The following is a 19,196-nucleotide window of genomic DNA, read 5'->3' on the forward strand; positions in this document are numbered from 1 at the left end:
GTACTCTGGGAGGCCAAGGCAGGCAGATTGCTCGAGGTCAGGAGTTCAAAACCAGCCTGAGCAAGAGCAAGACCTCGTCTCTACTATAAATAGAAAGACATTAATTGGCCAACTAATAGATATAGAAAAAAATTAGCCGGGCGTGGTGGCACATGCCTGTAGTCCCAGCTACTCGGGAGGCTGAGGCAGGAGGATCGCTTGAGCCCAGGAGATTGAGGTTGCTGTGAGCTAGCCTGGGCAACAAAGTGAGACTCTGTCTCAAAAAAAAAAATAAAAGAAATATGATCACAGACAGGTTGGTGGGGAATGTGTAACTGAACACAGGCCTATTTTTAAAATAAAAATATTTAAAAAATGGGTTTCCTTCTTGAAAAATCAGTGTATTAGAGTCATAAAACACTATTGTTAAAAAATAACTGAATAAAATTTGCTTAGAGATGCACAGTTTTTAAATTATATCTCATATTTAAATTTATAAAGATCTCAGTCTTTTGTTATACTTTTCCTTTTTCATGCGAGTTTAATTATCTGCATTTATCTTTTTTCCTAGTTTTAATACTAATGTTATTTCTTATATTCAGTAAGATATGGGATAAAATAATGCTTTTGGAAGAATGTTTAATAGAAAATTAAAATAGCTCTTCCTGGAAAACAAATTTAAAAAATAAAATATTTTATATTTTAAATATTTTAATATTCATTCTTCTTATTTTTTTACCACAATACTAATGAGGAAATGTATTCTCATTTAACCCTCACAATAACTCTATGAGGTTTACACTTTGTGCATAAATAAATACTTCATCCATAATTTATGACCACTGCTTATAAAACATATTCTCCTGGGCTATTTTTCTAGTCATAATACTGCTTCTTTGTCTTTGGCCATATCAGCCTGAATGCGCCCGCTCTTCTCTGATCTCAGAAGCTAAGCAGGGTTGGGCTTGGTTAGTAACTTGGATGGTTGGGAGTCATGATACTGTTTCCTATTATGGGGAATCTGGGGGCATTAGAGAAAATTTTTAATGCATTTATATGATATCTATATAAAATAAACTAAAAATTTCTTTAATACTTGTATAAACAAACAGGTTCTTTGAGGGGCTGTTTGTCAGGTATTGTATTAGGCACTTTTATATATAACAGCTCATTATCCTCAGGTTCTTGAGGTAGATATTTTGCATCTCTATATATTATATATATATAATTTACCCAACTTAAATATGAGTAAACTGAGGTTAAATATTAAACCATTCACTCAAATTCACATGATTAGAAAGAATATTAAGGTTGAAACCTAGATTTGATTGATTCCTAAGTTCCTGATTATTACACCACATCCTTTTCCTGCCATTAAATAAAAATGTATCATAAATGCTTGTTTTGACCTCTGCAAATTACTCATGAAGTCTAATCATTTCCCACATATCAGCATACTTGACATATCCAAAGACTTCTATAGTTCCTCTAACTTTCCAGTTCATTAGGGGAAATATCACTAGTTCTATCCGCATAATCTACATTATTTTTATTTAATTATATACTTCTGTGTTATACAAAGGATTTGAAGCAGTGACAATGACCAAATGCAATAAAACAAATGATAAATTAAAAATGCTAATGAGGAGTGTTGGGCAGGGAAAATATAAAGAAAAGCAGAAAATAAAATATATGCAAAGAATTTTTGGCTTTGAGCTTCCAGGCAAAGTGAAAAAGGAGTAAAGATCTGTTACATAATTCTCAATAGTAAAAGCTTAGTAGTTGTTTCAGGGAGATAAAAAAGATTTTCTAGGAAAATTTAAAAACAAATATTCTAGGCCACTGAATATTGTCCTAGGCAATTTCCTCGTGGTGTTTTACAAGAATTGCCAGGATAGAGGCAGCATAATTCAGTCTTGTTTGTAGCTGAATGTACTTATATAAACATTTCCTTTGCTAGACTTTAAAGCATCTTATTAAATAATAAAAAAATCATCAAACTGAAGAATTTTCTATAAAGACCTCTTAAGAAACTTTCTCTCCAACAGTTCCTGAAAAAACACTGCCTAACAATCACACAGTAAAATGCAATATTTAGTGACCATCTATGATCTTTCAAGGCACTGCCTTGGTGCTTCTAGGTCAACTCCTTTCATGGAATTAACTTCAAGGCAATTCAGCAGCACGAAGTGAGTAATAACAGCAACACCCTCTCCTTTGACAGCAAATAAGATTTGCTTAATTAAAAAAAAATGAAATCCTTTAAAAAAGAGGATAGTATGTATTAGCGGTTAAGTACCAATTTTAATATCAGAAAAACCTGGGTTCTAATCGCAACGCCTCACTTTGTAACTGTGTGGCTTTGTCCAAAGTCGTGATGATTAAATGAAATCATGTGTCTGACATATGAAAATGCTCATTGAGTGTTCCCTATTACCAGTATTTTTACTTTAAGCTTCAACCTAACAATGGGAATCTCTTGTACATTTATATCTCATGCAACATCTAACAGAAAAAGTGCTCAGTAAGTGATGGAATGATGTTCATTTAACGTGCAGAGCCATTACACAAAGGTTTAGTTAGGGCCATGCTATTTTTCTTCAGGTTGCAATTTAGCTAGTGGAAAGTGTAATGGTTTCATTAGGATTTCAGTTGTAAAATGAAAAGCAATGCTTCAACAGCCTTTTAATTTAAACACCTCTACCTAAAAAGCCTGGTCTATCAACCAAGCATGGCCCCACGGTGACCGATTAGTTAATCAGCAGGACACATTTGATGCTTCCAGGCTGGGATAACATCAAAGGTTCTCGCTACAGAGGTAGTTCTGGGACATGATCTCTTCCTCTTCATCCCTCACAGAGCAACTTTACTACTTTCGTTACAGTTCTCTGTCCAATCTGAGGGCCCGGTAAGCCGGGAAACAGGTATGCAGGCTTCAGGCGTCCCTTGCACACAAGGCCTATCACTGCTGGACAGACCGACGGTCTTCCCAGAGTGAGCCTCTCGCCCCAACAAGTATTCTCGACTTCGCCCTGTGCCTCCAGCTGCTGACCAGTTGGCTGCGTTTCACCAGCCGGGGGTCCTAGAGCCCGAGGGTAGCCTGCAGAGGGCAAAAACAAGAGGCGCAGAGACCCTGCCCTGAACGCCGAGGGGGAGCCTTGACACGCGCGACGCGGGCGCCCCAGCTCAGCCGCGGAGCGGGGCGCACCTGGCTCACCTCACAAGCCCAGAGCTAAGGAGAAAAGGGAGGCAACCCGCTCCGACACCCCACAACGCTCTGCTAGGTTTCCGCCTAGCGCGGATCCGGCCCCCTCGCACCTGCCTGACGATACCCTGCTGAGTCGTCGCCACAGGGAAGATAGCTTCGGTCCCAACCAAAGAGGCCAACTTCCAGTCGTCCGCGCCGAGCCGGGCCAAGCGGGGCAACCCCGGTGGCCAGCTGGGGGATGGGAGGCCTGCGCACTGCACACCGAATCTCCCGCCCTGATCAGGGGGCGGCGCCCTGCGAAGCCAATAGGAAGCAGAGTTGGACAAGAGCGACGGCTCTGCAGGCCAGTCGGAGCCGGCCAGCCGGCCCCGCCTAGCAGGAAACCCGAGGAAAACGAATCTCTCGGCTCTGGGCTTCAGGCCTTTCCTTTCCTTTTTCCGTTTCCGGGGAAGGGAGGAAGAAGTGTAGTTTGGATCTGAGGAAGTTTGCGGCGGGTAGCTGGCTGAGCAGTTGCTCTGTCTTGTGGCAGTCATAAAAGTGTTCGTTAGTTTCCCCTCTAGTTACCTTTTTTTGATGAAAAAGATAATGGGAATGGATTCGCTTTTTTTTTTTTTTTACTTTCTCATTTGACATGAAGGGTAGGGTCTCCTACTTCTCAAGGGTTTGGGGGAGGGAGAAGAGGAGACAGTTCTTCCTAAGGGCCCGAACGCTGAGTATGGAGATGGGATCAGAGTGCTAACGGGATGAAGAGCGAGGGGAAATATAGTAGAATGAATAGACACGGAGAAACTGAGGGAAAGAAATGAACCTGGCTGAGATACCCACAGTATTACTAGCAGAATACTATTTCATTTGGAGTCATTTACTCCTGCGAACCAGACCATAAGGGTACAATATTGAGCGAGACAGCCATTATCTCTGTCCTCACGGTAGATACCTAGCAGGGGAAGATACTGAAAGGACAATATTGAGAAAAACACGATGTAAGAAGTGCAGTATTTATTGGAGCATGTGGCAAGAGTACCTGATTAGAAGGCTATAAGGAGTCAGGAACAATTTCTTTGGAGGAAGAGGTGTTTAGATTGAAAACGCAGAGTTGAATGGATTTAGGCCAGGCAAGGAGGGGCAAAACTTTCCAGGTAGAAGGTACAAATCAATGATAGCAGTTGCGTATAGTTCCAAGAGTCTGGTCTGTTATTACGAAGGGTCTGTTACTACGAAGGGCTTGTTGGCCCTTCGGGCACTGGTCAGATTTGTATTGAAATATCACAAGATTAAGGAGGTACGAATGGGAAAGAAGAAATGGAGTCACACCATTTGGAAGCTGTTTAGAGAATACAGTTGAGAAAGAGAAATGATAGTAGCCTTTATACCTCATTATTCCATTTTGGTTAGCTGGAGTTTAGAAAAGGGGGCCGGCGGGTAGCTTCACGCCTGTAATCCTAGCACTCTGGGAGGCTGAGGCAAGAGGATCATTTGAGGTCCGGAGTTCAAGACAAGCCTGAGCAAGAGCAAGCCCCCGTCTGGTGGCGTGTAGCTATAGTCCCAGCTACTTGGGACGCTGAGGCAGGAGGATCGCTTGAGGCTGGGAGTTTGAGGTTGCTGTGAGCTATGATGACGCCATTGCACTCTAGCCAGGGCGACAGAGTGAGGCTCTGTCTCAAAAAGGGAAAGGCAATTTTTTGTGCATTGTAAATTAAAAAAAAAAAATGAGGGGGGCGGTGAGTAGAGACAGGAAAGAGAACATAGCCTAACAGTTAATGACATGCTTGAAGAGTACTTAAAACTTTGAAGATCTAGCCGGGTATCTCTGCCTATAGTCCCAGGAGGATGAGGCCAGGGAGGTACTTTAGCCCCGAAGTTCCAGGCTGCAGTACACTATGCTCACACCTACTAGTACTGTGTTTCCGCGAAAATAAAACAGGGTCTTTTATTTATTTTTTCTCAAGATGACACCCTAGGGCTTATTTTCAGGGGATTTTTTTTAAGTACGGTACAACAATCTACATTTATTCAAATATAGTTAAGTCATCTTCTTCTGGAACATCATCATAACTCTCCAAACCCCAAATTCCAACCTGAATTTCTTGAAACTCTTTCCTTTAGAACCATTGGCCCCAATAATTTGTGATCCCAGCTACTTGGAAGGCTGAGGTGGAAGAACTGCTTGAGCCTAGGAGTTTCAAGCTGCAGTGAGCCTGGGCAACAAAGACCTCTTCTCTTAAAAAAAAAAAAAATGAAGATCTAAGAATACTGAATAGATATGTTCAACTTATTTTTTTTTTTGATGTTTCTGTTTAAAAATTAAGCCTAAATTAAACCTTTAAGATCATCTTGTACCAGGGATGGTGAAACAGTGAGTTCCCCATAAAGCACACACAAGGTGACTTCAAATCAGTAGTAAAAGATTTGGCAGAGTAAGCCTTAATATTAGAATAAAATAAAAATCCTATTGAATCTGTTTTTAAATTATTCAGTGATTCTGAAACAAGTTTGCACTGGTCAGCATGACTGGGGCCATAAATAATGTTTCCATTTCTGATGTGTGTTAAACACTGCCTTGAAGTGAGTTTTAGAAGAAGCCAGTCCCACTCCTTTCTACTGTAACATCTTGAACAAGACTAAGGTGATGATCACAGATTATCCTATTTGCATTTTAACTCAGGGCCAGATTAAGACCTTTAGAAGTTCTAAACACAAGAGACTTGTGCCCTGCCCTCTCCCATGTACTTAAAAATAACATTAAATCTAAATCCACCAAAGATGACTAAAAAAAATAAAAAATAAAAATAAAAAAAAATAACATTAAATCATAAAATAATTATTCGAGTCAGTTCAACAAAGTTCTGATTTCCTCCCATGCTACCTGGCAGCTTTTTTTGTGTGGAGAGAAAAGGGTATGGGGGAAAGAACTGTCAGATATTTTAAAGTTTTATATTTTGGGAGTCTCCTCTGCTTTATTATACTCTAAAACAGCTTCTCTCAACTAAGATTCCTTATATGAACCACATAAGGACTATTTTCTCATTTCTCCCAAGGATGGTACATAACTAGAAACACTGTATGTGCACAGAAGAGTTAATTTGTAACTCTGGATGCCTAGGATATTAGAACTGTATTCTTTCATGGATTTAGTTTGTCTATTATTAAACAGTAATCTAGCTTTGTTGAGATCTAGCCCCTCCCTTTCTTCATCCCCCATTGGGGGGGCTTTGCCTTATGGAGATAGGGCAGGTGTCTGGCAAGTATACTAATGGTTGAGAACAGTCAACACTGTAATGAAGCATTATGTTAATGATTAAGTTCACAAGTGCATAGCCTGAGTGTCTGGGTTCAATCCTAGCTCTGTGACCTTGGACATATGTACTTTCCTTTTCTTATAAAAGGAGAATAATAGTACTTACCTAATGCTATTGTATTAAGTGAATTACTGTATTTTCTTTAAAGTATTTGGGATGGTGCTGGGCACATCCTAAGCACTGAGTAAATGTTAGTTGTTATTGTTTAATTCATGTGGGAGACTGTTTAATTCATGTGGGGACTATAAAATATTGTGACCTACCTGGATGAGAGTTGTATGTGTGGGGAGGAATAGTGCCTCCACTATTTTATTAATATCACAATTGTATTGCAATACCTTAAGGAGAATGACTTTTCCCATTGTACTTTTTCTGTATTTTCTAAGATTTTCAAAATGAGCAAGTATTACATATCTAACAAAAGGAAAAATTGGAACTGTCAGCTGGTGAATCTCATCCTTCCTAACTAACGCAGATCTAAAGTTAAAGAGAAAAACAAGCTTAGTGATTTGCCTTATGCAATTCTCTTCTGGAATTCCTAGTATTTGGATTAAGGCATAATAAACAAGATATCAAAAAGACAATGTGCTTTATTGCTTGAATCTGAAATAAAATGGAGAATAAAGCTTTGATCCATAGCAAGAATAAACAGTCATAAGGGGAAAGGCACAAAAGAGATTTTTCCTAGGAAATGCATGGAAAGGGAAAGGAAAAGGTGACCTGGAGATCAACCCTTGATTAAACCCATATTCCAATAGAAGACTAAAGTCTTTAGAAAACAATGTGGGAAAGATCAAAAAGTTTAATTGTTGGTGAGGGAAGGAAACAGGAACTTTCATACAATGCTAAAGGGAATGTAAATGGTATTGTAGTAATGTTGGCTCCTCTTTATAAGGACCCAAGAAAGAAAAGTTTCTAGCATTTCAGTATTAGAAACCATTGTGTTTCACCTGAGAAACTGATTTGATTTTAATGACATCTGAAAATCATGTAATTAATCTTCTCTCTTTACATTTGGCTGCTTAAAAGTTCAGTGAATTTGTATCCTAACACTTAACTACAGAAATGTATAACATATATTGTACGTATAAACTTCATGCCTGCCTTCATGTTATTTCTTATTTTATGGTGTTATAGGCAATTTTACACATTGCCTTAATTTAATAGGGTGTGTTATAAATTAAAAGTTCAGATATATAAAGTGGTGTGCTTGAAAAAAATGAAAGGACCTTTTTAAGATATAAAACTTAGTTAAGATAAAGTCAACTCAGGGAAATCCAGTTAAAAGCCAAATAAAGCTGTATTTTTATACTGTACAAAAGAAAATTTACATTCTTAATGTAGCTAGATACATCTGGGGGAAATTACACATCTCTCAAGAAACACAATATTTAACATCTTAGATATGTTTCTGCATTGAAGACTGATATTGAATTTTATACATCTTTATTTACATTAACTTAAAATATTTTTTCATCTCTGGCAGATATTTACAAAGTCAACAGTGACTACTACATTTCACATTTCAACAATCAACAGCATTAGTCAATTCAGTAAGACAGGATAATGGTTTACATGCACCAATAAGTATGATCTTAAATGTGTGGTTTTTTTCTTCAGTTCTGAAAAAAATGAAGGTTCTTACTAGTCCTACGTTGAAAGAACATCACTCAATAGAGGTCATAATTTCTATGTGCCTATCCTATTTAAATTTTTACCAGCACTATTCGTGGAATACTTGGAAAGTTTATACCAAGCTATAGGTTGATGCTGGTAAAAAAAAAACAAACTGATCTGTACATTCCATATCCTTTTATGAGGCAAACATGAAAGTAGGATATTTCCTGTTTGCTTGTCCATTGCGACACATTAGATTACATAATGCCAAAGCAATAAAAATCCTTCAGAAACTGTACCTCAGGAAAGCCAAATTATCATGAGAAAAATAGTGAGAAAATAATCTTTGCACCTCCCTGTTTTACTTAACCAGTTAAACTGAAGCCAGCATGATTTTTAGAATAAGAATAAAAAAGATTCAATGTAAAGTAGATGAACTTATTACAAATATTTTTAAACACTACATGGAGCATGGAGCACAGCTCAGTTCAGTTTGGATGATAAAACTTAAAAACAAAAAAACAAAAACCACCCCAAACTAGTATCAGTGGTTGTTAGAAAGTCAATCTTCTTTTTCCCAGATAGTTAATCAATATATTCATTACTTTTTCCCTACCAACTAATATGAAACAATAATACACAGAACCTGTTTGGAACATCAGTTAATATACAATTATATTTCATGATTCCCCCCAAAATAATTTTTTAACAGTTTAAAAGCTTTATTCTTATTGGTCCATACATTTTTAAAACAAGTATTTTAGCTTTTCTTAACCTAATCATGTTTTTCTGCAAAGAAAAAGACACAGAGTGATCATGTACATAAATCATGTAAACAAACTGTACCAGTTTAACCAATATCATACTTATTAGAAATAATTGCCATTGCCCATTGAAAAAGGTGCATTTCCACAATTTCCCCCTCAATTTTACTTAAAAAACCCACAATATTACACAGTATACCAATTTTAGGAACTTCCCTCTTTTATTCAATACTGATGAGCAGAATACTTTGAGTTAAGGAGACATGAAAATGTGCCATAAGAAATAATATTTGGACTTAACCTTTAACTGGTAGTTTTGGAATTATAAAATATTGACATTTTACTGACATAAGAAAACTTCAAATGGAATCTTTTAGCTACTGTAAACCTATTTTTCAGGTCAAAGAATCTTTTCATATTCCCCCAAGGTTAAAAAGCAATCCTTTAAGGTTAAAGGGGTTTCATTCCTTAATGGTTTGGTACTTTAAAAATTATATTTGGTAGATAAATTTTCTTTGGTAAATTGTGTAATCAATGCAGATGTAAAGAATTTCCTCTGATACAACCCACACTGAGCTGTTTACACTCAAATGCAGAAAATCAGATTAATATCAATTCTGTAGTTGGGAATGGATTATCTAATTAAGTCACTTCTCTTTGAAAATGAAAGATTCTTTATTAGACCTGCCTCCAGATACAATTTTTAAAAACTCACTTATACTTTTAAGCTATGCTTCTTTTTTTCTTTTTTTGTGACTCACTCTGTTGCCCTGGCTAGAGTGCAGTTGCGTCATAACTCACTGCAATCTCAAACTTCTGGGCCCAAGCAATCCTCCTGCTTCAGCCTCCGAAATAGCTGGGACTACAGGTGTGCCCAGCCAATTTTTCTATTTTTGGTAGAGACAGGGTCTCACTCTCACTTAGGCTGGTCTCAAACTCCTGAATTCAAGTAATCCTCCCACCTCAGCCTCCCAGAGTGCTAGGATTACAGGCATGAGCCACTGTGCCTGGCCCCACTTACTCTGTTTTTGTAAAATGAATATTAAACATAATAGTAGACATCTCTGAATATGCCTTAATTTGTAAACATGATTAACATTTTCTCAAAACATAGACCCTACATTTCTGTACTATGTTGCCAGTTATTTCACATCATTCCCAGCTTTCGGCTAACTTCTATCCTGAATTGTTTGCTGTTGTATATATTTCTTATGGGACTAATGGCTAAGGTTACAAAAATACTGAAGAGACTGAAATTACGAAAATTTTGTGGTTGTGTGGTTAGGTTTAGAAGGAATATGCCTATATGGGTGGGGAGGTTGAGTGATGATGACTTTTCTATGAATAGTATATTTCCTATATCTGCTCAGTGCCAGTATGATATATCCTTCAGGTACACACAAAGTAATACTAAAATTTATGTCTTACATTATCAGTATGACCACCTAAGCATGGAAAATTTTACCAATCTGGTGACTCATTATGATTTTATTAGCACTGTTAACAACTTAAAACTACATTCCATCTTCTTATAATCTGGCAGTATTCTTAATTTTTTAAGAGTTTAAGTTATCTATTTCTAGCTGATTTTCAAACAACTTGTTTCTAAAAAGCACTTTTAAAAAATTAAAATATTACAAACAAATGTCTCAACCAACTTAGTGGTGAAACAATGACAATAATCAAACTTGAAAGATAAAAAATCTCATGTTCAAACTGTTTAACATAGCCATACTATAGAAAAATTGCCCTAAAATTCTTAGATTTTCTGAACACTGGCATGACTTATTAAACTTTTTAAAACTGAAAAACAAATATGTAACTGAAATACTGATTTTTTTTAAAACAAAACAGAACTTACTCTGTCATCCAAAATCAGAAATGGAGAGATCCTCCTTGCCAGTGTTCATATAAATAGGATACTAACCCTAAAGACAAGATTAGAGGTTTTTTTATTTACAAATGAAGATGCAGAAAATTAAATGAGACAACTGATTGTCAACAACTAAAGTACTCAAAAATGGACCCATACAAACCTCACAAAGTGAGATAGGAAAAACATCCCACTTAATTAAAATATTCACAAGAGTAGTGCAAACAAAACAATCTGAAAGGTTATTCTCAGTATTCCAGTGTCTAATAAATAATTATAATTTAAAGCTACTAAGTGGAATTTGAGAATACAGGTTGTAAATAACGAGCTTATATAGCTGAGACTACCGCATTTAAGACATTTTACATGGTATATACACTTTACATGACATATGGTTATAGTTCCATTATGGAATCATAAGCTTCACACTGTAAACCTTTTTCAGTCACATAAGGAAATATTGCTTGTATCTGCTCTAAGCATAAGATTCAATCTCTCTTTATTAGAAATTGACAGGATCAAATTTATTTAATCTTTACTCTCCAATATCCCATTGTGCAATATTATTAATTTGCTGCCTTGGTGACCGAAAGCTGGCTGATTCAAAAATTACTTTAAAATAGCTAGGAACACTGATCAAAGCCATTTATTTCATTGAGTTTATTTTGCACTAAATAAATCCTCAGACATGTAATTAACTATAAAATGGCAGCATACAACTGTTGTGTGGCAGAACATAGTAAGGCATAAATTAGAATAAAGAATAATGTATCTACCCATCTATCCTTACTTCTGTATAGATAACATTTCTAACACTTTCTCATCTATATTTATTACTCTTTTTTCTGGATTTAATACTTTTCTTAATATGTTGTATTCAGCAACTACTAGGAAGAAATGTAAGGAATCTACAGAAATGGAGTGTGTTATGTACCACATTTATCACAGTATGCATAAAAGGAGACAGAGGGTTTTAATATGCATGTGACAGGAAACTGGGTTTAATTCTGGCTCTGTTTTAGTTATGTGATCTTGATCACATTACAATTAGCCTCAGTTTCCTGAGGATGAATGTGGGGTGGGGAGGGGGTGTGGGAGACTAGCTAGATTATCTCTAGGGTATCTTCTAGCACAAACATTCTGATTCTATAATAAATAGGCACAGAAGAGTGAATTGGAAAGGTATGGGTGGTGGTAGAGATCAAAATTTAAAATTATAGCCATTTTCCCCCCAGCTTTTAAAAATATTTTCATATTTAAAAATCTTAATTCTAAGTTAATTTTAATTTTACATTTTAGTTTGCTTTCTAATAATTAATGTCATAGAAAAGAGTTCCCAAAATCTTCAGATATTTTTTGTATTCCTTAATCCAACCTGGCATAGATGGCATCAACCAAATCGTTTTATTATAGAAAACAAGTATTTTCTCCCTAATATCTTTTCTATAGATGGGTAGGCTTTTTTATGGAAGTATAAAACAAAAGGTTGTTAAAGGATGAAGTATGAATATTGCTGGCATATATTTGTAAGAGCTGTTGTATATGAGAAGTAAAACTTTTTAATTAAATGCCCGTAAGTAATGCAAATGCCTATCAAAAATCTCTTAGAAAATTTGACTTCCAGTTTATTAAACTAACTCATTCCATTTTAACTCTATCTTGCATAAGAAATCTATTCTAAGACCCTGAATGCAAAGTTTAGACTAAATGAAATGTTTCTTAATTAGATCCAAATCATATCACCTAAAAGGATTAAAAACAAATGTTATTCAGTCATGAAACATTAATGAGTATGTATACATACAAACTATAATATGTATACACAGATAAATGAAATCGTCTAAGATGAAAATTATTTAAAACCAACTTTTTAGGTATAATGTATGATTTCTAACCAAAGGAAAATTTAGTTATATTTATTAACAGCTTTTGCTGTAATTTGGTATTATTTGGTATTTCTTTTGTGCTTCAACTAAAATCATGCTAGATTTAGATGCCAATAAATGCACAATTTGTTGAATTAAAAACAGTCCTTTAGCATCCTAAATAAACCAGGAATTTTCTGCCATAAAGTGATTAACTTCCAGCCAAAGCCAAGATCTTACTCCCAGGTAAGTACAATGCTTCTTTCCTTACATACCTGAAACTCTGTCATCCTTACCATATTATAGACCTTTACACCTCATTTATTTTGGCTGTTTTTAAATTCTTTTCATTTAATTGACATCCAACGCATATCTAAAATATGTCTCTGTGATATATACATATACACATCATATATACACACACACACACAAAATCAATAAATTGTCTATTTATCAACTTTTATCTTTACCCCAGACTTTGGCAATGTTGTAGATACTAGTTCAGGTTCTATTACAGTTTTACATTTTCACATGAGCTGAAAAATGTTACAGATTACTAAATTCAAACAAGCATCTCATTATTCTTATAAAGATTCTAACAGAAAGTCCCACTTTAAAAAAAATTTCTTATAGTAAATGAAAGGAGAGAATTTTTAGGTATGAAAAAAACAAGAGGCATTTTTCTGTTCATTTATCAAAATCTATTGTAATTTTAATTGGCAGAGATAAAATTTTAAACTTTGTTAATTAGGAGAATACTTGCTTTCTATAAATTCAGTATATTTTTCTTTCACAATTATAAAGTAAAAACATCTACATGTACAAAGCACTAATAGCTCTGATGTAGTTTGTGGAAGGATAACTTATAGCAGTTCAAGTCACAATACACTGATTTTTAAAAACTGAATATATTCCCTTCTTTTTCAAACATTAGCGCCTGAGACTCAGAAGAGGTTACAATAAAATCTTATTCAACCAAATCAGAATTATTTTTTTTAACCAATAATGTATTTTCTTTCTTTCTTTCTTTCTTTTTTTTTTTTTTAGCCTTTCAGCAGTTACCAAATGCTACTTACATACATTCAACATCTAGCTTACTGGCATGATTTCAAAGTTTTATAAAAATGAGAAACTTTGCAGATATATGATTAGAGTGTCCACAAATTGCATTACATTAAACACAAAGGCAGTGTGGTCCTTGTAGGAGAAATCAAGTCAGTACCCCCTGGTAGAAATGTTTAAAAAAAAAATGTGTCACATGGCATCAGTGTTTTCAGCCAATTATCTGTCCCTGATATGTTTCATTGGAGTATGTGATCTATCAGGTCTTCAGGTTTCTTAATCCAAAATATCTGACTGAATTTAGATACATCTAGAAAGCAGCTGAAAGGGTTTCTCTAATAGTCTGACATCACAGAAAGTGGATTGAGAAATCCCTCTCTTTACCTGAAGATGTACTATTCTACTTCAGTCATTATCAGTTCACAAAGGAAAAGAAAAAACCAATCAAAACCCCCTCACACATACAATCCCACACAAGCTAAACAAAAACTACCCCTCCCCCCACAAAACCCCAGCACCAAAGTGTCAATCATTCCTGGGAAACAACTTGCCTCTTGGATTCTCTGATTTGTTAGTTATTCAAATTTTAAGGACAGAAATGACCTTATGTCCTTGTGGGGAAGAGGGAAGACATGTTAATAATGACTATAGAGCCACTGAGAAAGTGCATTATCAATCACACAATCAACTTAGAGCCCTGCCCTCCAATGGAGGTGGTCACAACTTGATTTAAATGCCTCTGTAATTGAACATTTATGTCCTTGGGATAAAGGAGATGGGGGAAAAAAGAGCTACCCTCATTTTAATGAAAAAGAGCAGCAATCTACCACCTTTCCCCTGCTTTTCCAGAATATGATTGCACAGACTCAGAGAAGTCCAAAGTCATAGCAGAATCTCTGAGGCACTCCTGGTTAAGAGAGAAAAAAATATGATCCAGTAATCTTCATAGTTCTATAGATTATGAAAACAAACCCGTTTTGTTTTGTTTTTAAGCAAAAGCCAAAGAATCATTTCATAGGGATCATATACACCATTTCCTCTTATGTACCCTCAGTCTCACAGTGTTGAAATGGGACCGATCAGCCTACGATGGATTGCACATCACCCAAGGAGAAAGGAAGGCATGGAAAAGGCAAACATTTTATACTGCTTCACAAACAAATTTACAAGGAATAGGTGAAGAGAAGGTATAGGAAGGAGGGAAAAGAAAACCTTATTGCTGTTTCCATACAAAATACAGTATGAAGATACCTAAACTAAATCAAATCTCATTACGATGACCAGTATTTTCACAATGTGGGATGAAGTGTCTTCTTACACAATGAAATATGTTCAGTTTAAAAGGTAAGCAGAAAGAGAAGAGAGGATGTCAAAACTACACCTGGGATATTAGCTGCATATTAAAACTTGGGGATCGAGACTGCTTGGTTAAGGGGGCTCCTGGGCTGAGGAGCTCTTTACCTTCACCAGCTTGACCTAGCCGGTCTTCCTGTAGACTGATAGTTGAGTATCGATTAGCATTGTTAGCTGCTAAATTAGAAACTCCCTCAGTGCCAACCCCAATGCTGGTACTTGCTTGACTGCCATTTACATAGTCAAATGATTTACTTGAGGAAGCACTGGCTGTCCGGATTAGACTTAAACTATTGGTTTTTGGCACCACCTGGCCAGCAGGCAGGCTCAGGTGTTTTTTCATTGGTGTCAGCTCAACTGAATCTACACTAAGATCAGTTGGTTGCTGTACATACTGCTTGCGAACTACTGAATCTCGAGGGCTCTCACTGGATTTGATGGCAGAGGCTGTTTCTTTATCTTTGGCTGAACGCCCAGTTGCCACTTTCCTTAAGCTTCCCCTCTGAGAAGAGGAGGATGGTTTGGTCCCAATTGGCTGACTGCTGAGGGAAGCCCCTGATGAAAATCCTTCATCTGCATCATTCAGGTTTACAGACTCTTCTCCTCCATTTATACCCTCAGCACCTAAAAAAACAAATCAGACAGACTCAGCAAATTAAGAAGCAGCTGTGAATGGCAACACTGACCTTATCTCTTGAGTAATGGTTGCTATAGGTTGGCAATGGCCCTACTATCAACACTGCCCCTAAACAATTTAGAGGAATAAACCTTAATCTACACAGAATTCTAATATGCTATTCATTCTGTTCATTCAGTTTTGATTAGTGCAGCTTTTGTAAAACTATCCAGAAACATACTTAGTATACTATCAATATTTAGGTACATAGACCAATTAGGTAAAATAGATTTTGTTAACCTAAATCCTTATAATACACTCTATCATTCAGTTGAAATGACCATATTTATCTATTTAAAAAAGCAAAACTCTTCCCTCATCTTCTTTAACCTACCATAAGATAGACTGTACAAAAGAGACCCTCTTCTAACTTCAGTTACCCAGAATTATATCAAAACTCGTTTATGCATATAAGCCAAACTCTATATAATTGAAATAAAACTTTATATCTATTCAATAGATAACTGCTTTTGTATGGCTTTAAAACCTTTAAGGCAGAACTAGTAAATTGTCTAACTCAAAACTAAAAACTACATTGCTTTCAGCAACTTCACAATTATATTTTGTCTTAGGGACACATCTATTCACTGGTTTCCACATTTTCTCAATCAATTAATGTGAAGACAACATCAGGGTGCAGGGGTAGGGAACCAGCAGGGATATTTAAGAAGGATTTTTATTTTCTATATTGTGTATTTTTACAATATTTTGAACTCTCAGCATTGAGACATATTATTGTCACAATCACAAAATACTATAGTGTCACATCATATTTCATGCATAAACTGCAGTTAATGAAAGAAATCTTATCTTGGAATTTTTGTGGGAAGAAGAGAAGCATATGTAATATACTGAGCTTGTGGTTTCCAGAAAGCCCAATGCTCTTACTGAAAGTATGATCAGTAGTCTCTTAGAAAGTAATACATTTGCTTCTTTCAAAAACAGATATTGGTTTGCTACCTCATTAAATAAGTTTCCCAGCATGCAAGAAACTTTAATCTGAATCTATAAAACAGATATCAACATTATAGTTAAGGTAAAATTTTAAGAAAGAATCTAAACAAATATTACTTTGAGATACAGGTTAAATAAACAATCTTTAATTTAACATAGTACCTGGAAAAATTAAAATTTTTCTAATATGGATTATTTTCTTCTTTCTAAAGAAGAGTGAAATAGTCTGTCCTTAAAGCAAAAGGTATCTTGTTATATCCAGCAGTTTAATAATCTTTAATAATCATGCAAAGCCATATGAAAACGCATTTACTAAGAACAGTAGCAGCTGACACCACTTCTCTCAACCCCTCCAAAAGAACTGTATATAAAGTACTTCAAAATAAAAACTTTAAATTATATTCATATATCATTTTAGTAATTTACTTATAATTAGTATGAAGAACTGCAAAATACCCAAGAAAAGATAGTTATTGGTTCAGAATTGATATTATTATAGTAATATAAAACTGGAAGAGAACAGAAATGTATTGTTGGGTGTATCTATTTAATTAGAAAGGAGACTGAGAGATTTAGTGCAAGCTTCTGAATCTTGCTGCATGCAGATCTGATGCCCAAGCAATATGGCCATAAAAAAGATAACAACATAAAAGCCACCATGCAAGAGAATCTACTGATATTTTATATACTAAGCAATGCTGTTTCAATATAATGGAATACTGACTGTATTTTAATCACAGGTTATGTCCTCAGTTTAGTAATAATTTTAATTCTAGCCTTAAAAGTCAGAAACAGAATGTTACTTGACAATCAGGAGAAAAGTAGGTGATGGGCTTATAGTCTCCCTTCAATTTCTTTTTTTGTTTGTTTTTTTTTCTCCCTTCGATTTCAACATATAATCAACCCAATTTGACTGTAGAACCACTTAAGTCCATTATAGAAAATGTTTTCTTTCTTTTTTTTTAAAGCCAGTAATCTATGCTAATCTAAAAACTCCAGTAGGAGGCGTTGATAGTGTAGTGGTAAGCATAGTGCCTTTTGAAAGCTCCAGCAGACTTCAGAATTATCAAAACTTTTCATAATTTTTAGTAATTTCCCTCCTGCTGTTTAAAAAGCCTCAGGGAATAAAAAGGCAACTATGTCTCAAAACATTTTTCCTTTGTAATCTTCTCCCTAGGTGACAATAATACCATTCATGATCCAAAGAGACAACTGAAATGGATTTTTAATGAACTTTTCTATTGATGGCTGGCTTTTCTCATAAATTTAGCTTCTTCTAATATTGATTTAAAAACCACATTTAATCTAGACTAAAAGGTAAAATAACTTTTTTAGAAATTTCAAACATACTCAAGAAACTTATTTCTCTTTTGTCGTGGCTATGCCATCTTACTCTCCCCACATTGAAATAAGTGATAAGAGATGTTAAAATAGAGTATTTTAATATTTAAGAGGATATTAAAAAGGAACTACTATTTTGGTTCCTTTGTTTCGAAGTGTATGACTTTCGATGAATTAGAAGAAAAGCTCCAACCGAATCCCTCACTTTCTAGAATTTCATCAACTGTTAATTAATACAGTACTACATTTAGCACAAATGATCCCAACATTCTAACAATAGTAGAAGATATACATCAAATGGCTCATTTAGTCACTAAGAATGTTGATAAATAGGCTGTTGTTCAATTTAGGCCAACTCTGGGTTCCACATGTATTCACATTCTCATTTTTATGTGTTTATACAAGATAAAACTGACTCCTAGGGATAACATAAAGGGATATATAAAGAACAAAAAGGGAAGGCTGCATCTTTCACAGCCATCTAAAGAAGGATTTCTAAAACGCACCAACTTTTTTAGGTCCCTAGGTCATGCACATGCAACACTGTTAAATGAAGTAAGGTCAATCTGGGCAAATGGGCAAGGGAACAGAGAGTAGATTTAGATTCTTACTGAGCATGCTCAAATTTCTAATGCACCAAAGAGCAAGAGACTTCCCTAAGGTGGCAGTTAACTGCTTTATGTATGTTTGGTCTTTAAAATAAGTAAAAATATATAACCTCTTTTAAAACTACTTGGTTTATTTCATAAATTAGTGTAAAGATTCCACAGCAGCAATATATTAGATAATAAAATAAAAAAAAAAACTATTTGGCTACAGTTCCCTGTTTAACAAAGCTAACTCCTAAGGGATTACATGCAAAACAGCAAGTAAATACTGTCCTATCAGAGAGAAGTGTTCTTTTCCAGATAGTGGTAGTGGGTTGTATGTGTAAAAAAAATTCTCATTTTGAGATACCTACATTGTAGAAACAAGGATCTACCAGAATATCTGTCCTTTCATAATATATTTCAGTTCTGTTTGGGAGCTATAAAACACAGCCCTTATTTACAATAAATTATAAAATGTAGTGCACACCAGAATAGCACATTTGTAGAGGAAAAATGTCAGTAGTTCACTAGCTAGACCTAGGCAATTTAATCTGCAGATTATAAAAAAACCAATCAATATCAGCATGCTCTGTCAAAGAGATAAAAAGTTCTTGT

The 19,196-nt window shown here is 35.3% G+C and overlaps 2 protein-coding genes across 8 annotated transcripts in view; both read right to left on the reverse strand.

Annotated features, from left to right (window-relative positions):
• Positions 1-3,463, reverse strand: part of ORC2 (origin recognition complex subunit 2) — a 50,047-nt gene extending 46,584 nt beyond the window's left edge. For both annotated transcript variants that reach the window (XM_076005792.1, XM_012739053.3), the window contains exon 1: positions 3,298-3,463. The gene's annotated coding sequence lies outside the window, so the exon portion shown is untranslated. The remainder of the gene's footprint in view (positions 1-3,297) is intronic.
• Positions 3,464-7,762: 4,299 nt separating this feature from the next.
• The window catches only part of HYCC2 (hyccin PI4KA lipid kinase complex subunit 2), an 82,858-nt gene continuing 71,424 nt past the window's right edge, over positions 7,763-19,196 (reverse strand). For all 6 annotated transcript variants that reach the window (XM_076005791.1, XM_012739044.2, XM_076005790.1 and 3 more), the window contains one exon: positions 7,763-15,644. In XM_076005791.1, coding sequence (XP_075861906.1) covers positions 15,043-15,644 — 602 coding nt within the window. In that variant the 3' untranslated portion in view covers positions 7,763-15,042. The remainder of the gene's footprint in view (positions 15,645-19,196) is intronic.

This window comes from Microcebus murinus, chromosome 8 (assembly GCF_040939455.1).
Source record: "Microcebus murinus isolate Inina chromosome 8, M.murinus_Inina_mat1.0, whole genome shotgun sequence".
Classification (NCBI taxonomy): Eukaryota; Metazoa; Chordata; class Mammalia; order Primates; family Cheirogaleidae; genus Microcebus; species Microcebus murinus.